Source organism: Lottia gigantea, assembly GCF_000327385.1.
Source record: "Lottia gigantea unplaced genomic scaffold LOTGIsca_451, whole genome shotgun sequence".
NCBI classification, from domain to species: Eukaryota; Metazoa; Mollusca; class Gastropoda; family Lottiidae; genus Lottia; species Lottia gigantea.
The window spans coordinates 7,782-17,095 of NW_008709581.1; the positions used below are offsets into that span (position 1 = coordinate 7,782).

Consider the following 9,314-nt stretch of genomic DNA (forward strand, 5'->3'; position numbering starts at 1 on the left):
CAAGTGCAATAACTCATACTAAATATTTTTCGATTTTTCTGATTTTCAATAGGGTTCATCCGTTGGTGATAACAAACACTTACACCAAGTTTCGTCAAAATCTGTCAAGAACTTCTTTTGTGTACGGACCAACGAACGGACATGGGTGATGGCAATATACGCTCCACATTTGTTGTGGGCGTATAATAAAAGCTACAATTATAAAGTAAGGCCGCTCATTGTTTATAAAGAACAAAATCAATGACATGTATTAAAATGTTTTATTTCCACAAATCTAGACAGACATAATTTAAATCTTCCTGTAGGCAGTTTTAACGTATTAGACTTGTTCGATCTAGAATAAAATCATATATATAATATAGTATCTGCATCACCCTGGGTCTGTACAAATAGAATACGTAAAACGAGAAATAAAATGAAATCTTCAAGATATAAAAGTACTGCGCATGTACCAATTGCCAAAGTTAATATTTGAGACATCATATTGGTTTCTATGGTAAACAAGTCAACATAGAGAAGTAGAACTTATGTGAAATATAGTCAATATGTAGGTTTGCCAAAATGAACCAATCATGTACTCAAAAGTACTAGAAAGTGTAAAAAGGTAGCCAGACTGTTTCAGTGCTCAACATACGTGTTAACCGTTACATTTTTATTCCTGCTCAACACTAGAAGCCCGTAACAAATTAATATCAAATTTTATTACTAGATGTATCGCGAGCTTCATGTCTTAAGAATTCGCAGAGATGTCTAACATCTTGAGTCATCGCGTCGGAACTGGTAGAGTCACCATATTGTGCACATAAAGATTTTATAGCAGCTATTACTGCTGCTGTGAATTGGAAATGATTCTATGAGGCTATATCCTCACCCACCCGTGATATAATACATCAGGTCTAAAAGGTATCTCGAAGAAAGTCATTCACAGCATGTGGTACTTACGACCTACTATTTTGTTCAAACTTTGGGCAATTGCAACAGTCTGAAAAGACCAAGACCGTATTCTTACCTTAAAGTTGCTTAAATTTCGAATAATCAACTATATAGTATCAATATTTACCTGTAGATAATAATAATATGTAACAAAATATGTCGTTCAAATCTTATAATAATAATATTACAATCTTATCTTATACTTCGTATCTAGTTAATCATAGAAATAATCATTGTTATTTATTTATACTGAACAGATAAAGAAACGTCGCAATTTCAGATTATTTGAACAAAGTTCAACGATCAAAATTGTTATTTTTCTTTATAAATATGATTTTTAGACTTTAATAAGACCAGTGTGGTTGAAAGACACCCGTGTGGAGGACAAAGCATTATGGTATGAGTTGCAATCGGCATCAGTCAGAAACTTGTTGTCTTCCAGAATATCGGCCCAGGCAGAGGCATAGACCAGGTTCTTCGACACCACGCTGTATTGTATTTTTGGAAGACGCCGAAAGCACACCTTCCAGCATGACAACGCTCATCCACACACTGCCATAGTCACCAGAACCTTCTTTCAACAGCATAACATCAGAGTAATGCCATGACCCTCACTCAGCCCGGACTTCAACCCAATAGAAGACTGGGATGGCACCCAAAGACGACTATATCTGATCTATCCGCTTCCAAGAAATGCAGCAGAACTCTGTGCAGCTTAAAGAGTCTGGGCGCAGATTCCAATGGCGTCTGTAAATCGGTTGTGCCACTCCATCCATGTACAGAAGATGCCGATAAATATCACGATATTGTTTCGTCCTATGAAAACCATTCACTATCATTTTACGTCTTTTTTGACATCTCCAAAGCCTTAGATCGTGTCTACCACCGAGGATTACTTCACAAACTTAGATCATATGGCCTGGGCGAAAACACACTGAAATGGCTATTCAGCTAGAACAAAGAGAACACAGTCTGTGTTAGTAAACAACTGGACATCAAATCCAATAACCCTAACCCGGCGTCCCACAAGGGTCTGTCCTCGGCCCATTTCTTAGTAGTACTAGAGCTTATAGATTGGTCGCACGGGGATTCCCCATTCCATTTCATTTCATGGGAAAATGCGACCAATCTATAAGCTCCCAAAAAAAGACCTATACACCTTCATTTCATAAATTCTTTCACCTAAACACCCTTCATTTCATAAATTCTTACACTAAAAAAAGACCTAAACACCCTTAAATTATTACACCTAAACACCCTACATTTCTTACACCAAAAGCACCTTCAATCAATTTCCTACATTCCATAAAAAAAAAGCATATTAAAAATCCCCTTATATAAAATAACTTCCTTGTTTCGCTTAACATCCGGTTTTTTAATAGCCTCGTTTTAAATAATGTTATTTTTAGTAGAAGGGAGATTTAGATTATACGATCCGATTCGTTATTCATTTAACAAGAAAAAAGAGGATTATATTATCATCTCACCGACTGTTGGTTCTAAATCCCAATTGAATGATGGTGGTAGAATTACCTTCGAAATAAATTCATTATCGAATTGGTTGCTTCTTTCCGATGCTTTTTGCTTTTCAGATTTGATTTCAAAATAAAAGATGGAACTCAGAATCAAGTTCCACAAACTAATACAACTTTAGAAAACAATTTCTTTCCATCCTTATTTAGCGAGATGGTTTTGGTTTTGGTTCAAATCCGATAGAAACAATTAAACACCCTGGTGAATTCGACACAATGTTGAAAACAGTTTTATATCCTGAAGATTTAGATTCAGTCTCAGGTTGGATACCCGATGTTGGTGATGGAAGTGTTTTAAAAGAACCGGTAAGAAATCTTGCAAATGATGCTGATTTAGCTAGATTTCGGGGAAGGGAGGGTTTGATTCTCCAAAATGTAAAGGCCTAGGGTGGAGCAGACACTTTATTTAGAAATTAGGATTAAGGGTCTTGATATTGGGTTTTCTTCTGTTCTTATTCTGATCTGAAATTAGAATTTCTCGATGGGCGAGAAGTATAGTATCTGTTTTGTGCTGATTGTTTTTAGTTTACTATGAACAATATTATCATTTAAGTTCTTATTTTTTGAATATGCAACTATCATTTTCTGCTTATAGACATGGGGGAATTTCTCTTGAAGGCTCTTATAGTGGGCATGAACTATCTTGCTTGCTCGATTGCTGGTTGTATTAAACGGGACAACAAAGGGTGCTATGCCTTCATTATGATGAATATTTAGTCCTATAGATCTTGCTGTATTCAATGTCTCAATCCAATGGGCTTCCCTAGATTGACGGAATTTGGTAGTTTCATCTTCGGGCAAGTCAATTTCTATACGCTCAATTGGGATTAGGGCGAGATCGTCCATTGAATGGTCGTCGAGGTTGAAATGATTAGAAACAGGCTTGTCTTTCTTTAATTTGATGTCTGACCTATGAGCATTAAAGCGAGTTCGTAAATTATTCTTAGTTTCTCCTACATATTGTTTGGGGCATTTCTTGCATGAAATTAAATATATTACATTCGAATGTTCACATGTTAGATGTTCCTGGATCGGGTACCTTTTATTCGTAGAGTTGCTTACAAAATAATGAGTTTCTGATATAAAGGGACATGTTTTGCATCTACTGGACAAACATGGAGCACTTCTTAAACCTGGAGGTACTTCGGCATAAAGTCTGTTTTTAGCTGCTATCTGTGCTAAGGTGGAATTTTTTATGTTTCGTAAAAATCGTTTAGAGTACCCACGCTCTTTCAGTTTTGAGAAAACACTCGTACAGGCTTGGTTGAAATCAGAAGATCTTGTATAAATTCGATGAAATCGTAAAACTTGTGACTTAATTATACCAGAAAAGGTATGTTTTGGGTGAAAGGAGCTCTTGTGCAAGAGTTGATGAGTATCAGTTTCTTTGAAATACACTTTAATATCCAGTTTATTTGTTTCTGCTATGGAATCTCCCTTAAAGACTGTGGTATCGAGAAAGTCTATGCTTTTTTCACTCACGTTTGCGGTTAGTTTGATAGAAGGGTGGTGGTTGTTGAGAATTTCAAAGAATTCCCAAAACTGTTCGATAGAATAAGCCCAAACCATAAAAATGTCATCCAAAAAGCGTCCGTAAAAAAGTGGGTGAAATGGACAGAGGGGCAACACCTCACGTTCCCACTCTGCCATGAAAAGGTTTGCGTACGAAGGGGCGAATCGTTTGCACATTGCTGTCCCTGAAGTTTGTAAATATGTTTTACCATTAAATGTGAAATCGTTTCGACTAAGACAAATCTCTAAAAGCTGTAGAATTGCATCGTCGGGTCTGTTTGGATCTGGGTTTCTATTAAAAGCTTTACGAACTGCCGTTAAACCAGTAGTGTTATCGATATTGGTATACATAGAAGAAACGTCGATAGAAATTAAAATAGCATTAGAGGGAACTCGAAGATTTTTTATTTTATTGACAAAATCGGTTGTGTCTTTAAGGTAGGCGCGATGTTGGCATGCTAGAGGTAGTAAGAAATGATCAATGTATTCTGACACTGCATATGACTCACTACCACAGTCAGATATAATCGGGCGGCCTTTAGGGATTTTATTCGAGATAAACCACTCCTTGGTTGGATTCTTATGGATTTTAGGCAAAGTGTACAAATGTCTCTCGCGAAAATCAGGTTTGGCAGACAGATAGTCATATTGTTTCTGTTTGAGATAACTAGTTTTGACTAAATCGGCAAGAATATTATTAATCATGTTAGCAGTTTCTTTGAAAATTGGTTTCGGTAAAATGGCATAATGTTTAGGATTATTCAGTTGATTCTCTGCTTCTGAAACGTAATCCTCCCTATTCAGAATGACACAACATGAACCTTTGTCACTCTTTTTAATAACAATGCTATCGTCTTTCTTAAGTAAGTTTAACGCTTCACGTTCCACTCGTGTGAGATTAGGCTTTTCGTGTGTTATGGAAAGGTTCACTGTTTTGCTATTCATACTAGCAAATGCTTTCAATATTTCAGGATGGATGGCGGCCTGAGGGGGTGTCCACCTGGATTTAGGAATAAACATTGTTCTAGCACCACGTGGGGGGTGGTTTCGAAAAAAATATGTGCAGCTAAAATTTCGTTGAAATCGTTCAATGGATGGTGGGAGATAATTCAAGTTAGCTATCTTTGGTGTGGGAATAAATTTAAGTCCACGGTCTAAGATTGAATGCTGAAGGGGTGTGAGAATTTTGCGGCTCAAGTTAACTACACTTTGGCCTAGCGGTGGCCTCTCAGTGTTTTTATCCCCAGTAATTAGTATAAAGACTTACTCGATGCTTGAAGCTGGTGTATCCAAAATAAATAAATGCTGTTTGCTGTTTCTGGGGACCAATGAAGATTATCAACTGGTTCGAATTCTTCTTCGTAGGGTGGTAAGATTGTTGCGCTGTTGATACTGGAATCCATCATCATGTTGTTGAGAGTGCTGAGGTTCTGTTGTGCTTTCTTCGAGATTTTATTTGAAATGGGTATACATGTGAAGAGGATCTTGGAGTTTGGGAAGGTTTTGTTGGCTGTGGCGATTAATTTCTGGGCTTGTTTAAAGGAGGTCTTTGGTAGCTGATTACGGTTGTTGAGGCCTACATGAAGAATAATGGTAGTAGGTTTGGGATCATGGTCGTATGATTCCAGGATTGACTGTATGTGATGGATTTGGGCACCGGGGTAAGAATGTATTTCAGTGTCTGAACTGGTTTTGGTAATTCGATTCAGGTTAGATGATCCAATAATTAAGGTAGATTTCTTTAGAGCGGGTAGCTTCCATAATGATTTGTCCTTGGTTTGGTGATAATACGGTTTGGTAGCGGATATAATGATCGTCGACGGTGTGATTGGTACTGGTTTGGTAGTTGTTAGAATTGTAGCATTGGGAACGGACTGGGATCTCGTTCGAGGGGGGGAAGGTCTGGATATACATCTCGACTTGGATGGAGACTGAGGGGTGGTTTGCTGGTCCAAAAACGCACAGAAGGAAGAAAGGGTGGTGGATCCTGGATCACGTGGTGAAGATTCAGATGGTGTGGAAGGGGAAGACGAGTCTGAAAGTGAAAAGAGAAGGGGAGTGCCCTCTCTACGAGAGCGTTTACCTATGTCTGCTGGACTAGGAGTAGGTGAACTTCGGGCTCGTTTAGGGGTTTGGTTCGGCAGCGTCGTGGTTCTAGATGGTGCAGGTGTAGTGTCCATTTCAGTTGGTAGAGATATGGTTACTCTGGTTTTTGTTTCGTTGATTGTTTGGTAGAACTTGGTGATTACAGCTTGAGTGAGACGTTTCCCATAGGAGCGACGGGCCCAGGACAGGGCATGAGAAACGATGCGGTCGACTGCATGGTATGATAACCGGGCTGTAAATTTAGTTTCCACTTATATTGGTGTAAATCCTGTAATTGACATATCTCGATATGATCGGTCCAAAAAAAAGTACACAAACATATCATGCCCAGCAATCGTTAAGCAATACAACAAATTTATGGGTGGGGTTGACCTTTTAGATGCCTTTATATCTAAGTACCGATATCATATATAATCTAAGAGGTGGTACATATATCTTTTTTGGTACACTATCATTATTGCAGTTATAAATGCATGGCTTTTGTATAAACGCGACTGCAATGCCTTAGACATGCCAAAGAAATCAGTGATGACTCGTAGATTATTTCAAGCACAAGTTGCAACTTCTTTGATAATGATTAACAGAAAGAGGGGTAGGCCCTCTTTAGAAACTTTGGACGAAAATCTTAATAAAATTCGTCGTTCTGACCCACCCCTTGATGTTCGCCGAGATTTGGTTAACCATTGGCCAACTAAACTAGAAAAGCGTGGCAGGTGTGCAAATTGTAAAGACGGATCCACTGATACTTCTTGTGAGAAATGTAATGTAAGACTATGTTTTACTGAAAAGCGAAACTGCTTTAGGCTTTATCACATCTAATTAATTAGGTCATGTAGTCAAATTATGATATAAGTTCATCGAATTTTATTGTATTTTTAAATTTTATGTAAATATGTTATTCATATTTGACATTTGTTAAACTTTTCAATATTAAAACATAATAGTTGATTTCAGTCAATCTATGCAATTTTATGGAGCTGATCCAGTTTCTTTCCCGAATTTTAGTTTATGCTTGTGGACACCCTCTTTTGATGGCACATTGCAAATTGCTTTTTATTTCATCAGACAAGATAGCCAAAGCTGAGTTCCAGTTCCAAATATATTTAAGTGTGAAGAAAGTCAACATCTACCATTTACAATCAAACTACGTCTGTATTGTCATTTAAATCGCATTCAATTAACGTATAGGATTTCATAAGTTTGCGACCCTTTCGACCCAATGTTGCATAATTTTATTTTGGTCAAAATTCAGATTTTTTTGTTCAATGTGGTTACAAAACATTACAAATGAGACATAACAAAACCCAAAGAATTTTTTCCTCAAGTATTTCTATGTCTGGGTCTCCCAGGGTTAATATTGTTTGACGACTGCTTAGCGCAAAGAAATCAAGCTGTTCAACAAGAATTCTTCACGAAAGGAAGACATCACAACTGTCACTGCATATACCAATCCCAATCTTTTTACGGGATGGATTCTATGTTCATTAGAAAAAATGCAAATTGTTTTTTATTAATTGAATTAAACGATAAAGATTTATCTCAAATCATTCAGTCGATTAATCACGGAATGGATAGAGATGCATTTAAAAAGGTTTGTAAAGCTCAATGGAAAAACCCAGATGATCATGGATATGTATTTGTAAATACTAGAAAACCTGCGGATGAAAGAGTTATGATCGGCATATGTTAATTTTATTTTTTTTAAAAACGAGTAGCGATTGGAATAATATTTTAAAAAGAAATAGAGAATATATCAAAGCAAAGAATAAAATAAAGACCCAAGATGAAAATAACAGATTACAACAACTCGGATTAACGGAAAATCTACAAACTCCATTTCAACCAATATTAAAATCTCAAGAGGATATTAAAAAGAAATTAGCTTTAGAATATAGACCTCCTATAGAACCCACACCACCTTTTGAACCTCATCACCCCAAAGCGATTGAATATAGTGGTATTATAATTAGGACAGTAGATGATGTAAAACATTATTTTTCAAACCCTGACCCAGATTTACCAAAGAGTATTAAACCAATCATTGATGATGCGGGGTTACTGTTTAATGGTTTTAGAATAAGATTTAAGCTAAATCCCCCCGAATTTATAATCGATACAAAAGACTTAATATTTACATTAACGAAAGGATTAATAGATATAATGAATGGGAAGGATGTTGGCATTGCCGATTACAAGGATTTAGTAGCATACTCCAAATTTCTGGATGCAATAAGAAAGTCGGGACCCGAAACAAGAAGATCGAAAGAAGTTAAACTATATATAAGAGTAATTGAACATGATGAAGATGATTATGCAGAAGATTATCCACAAATCACAAAAGATATAGACGAATTCGAAAATATGGTGACATCTGGACAAGGTATAACGTATGAAGAGGAAGATTGTCCAATCATACAAGAAATAGATATCGTATCTGGAGAAGGTATAACGTTTTTATCCGACAACATCAAGGAACTACTTAATAGATTACGAGTAATATTAGCGGCAATGAAGGAAGGACATCGATCGCACAGACAATTTAATGAAGTAAATTGTATATTAACAAGACTCCTAGAAAAAGGTATCATAGATAAAAATGATTATAAAAGCGTGATTAAAAATGTCAAATAAAGCACAACTATTCGTCATCACCTCAAATAAATCAGATATTAAATTGTCTCTAGATTATGAGTACGAACTCGATCGCAATCAAGAATATGAATTGGGATTAAAGTATTTCTCTGATTACAATTCCATTAGAAATATCAACGAAAAAAAAAACAAAAAAAAATATCAACAGATAATGTAGTTACGTTCAAAACCATACGTTTACTACCAGGAAGCTACGAATACATAGCCATTAACGAATACCTATCTGAATATGGAGGAAGTGTCAATGCTAAAAACAATATTGAATTCGACGGTAATTTGAATCTGAACAAAAAAAAATTGATATTAAGAAATAATAGTCAAGTTGATTTCAACGTAGAAAATTCATTGAATGCGTTACTAGGATTTGATAAACAAATATACACCCAATCCACTTTAGCACCACACAAAGCTAATATCGAGAATGATATCGATGTGATAAATATACATTGCAATTTGATAAACGGTGGATTTTTCCATAAATACAAACGACAGATTATTTACAGTCTTCCAACATTCACTGTACCGATAGGATATAGAATTATAGAGAAACCAAGTAGGATATTCAAACCAGACTTTTGA

General features: G+C 36.2%; 1 protein-coding gene across 1 annotated transcript; it reads left to right on the forward strand.

Moving 5' to 3' along the window:
• Positions 1-8,444: 8,444 nt before the first annotated feature.
• On the forward strand, positions 8,445-9,314 carry LOTGIDRAFT_175838 (hypothetical protein; the record flags this gene model as incomplete). The annotated part of the gene is made up of 2 exons (XM_009061033.1): positions 8,445-8,664; positions 8,923-9,314. 2 exons carry the CDS (start codon positions 8,445-8,447, stop codon positions 9,312-9,314), a joined length of 612 nt encoding a protein of 203 aa, XP_009059281.1.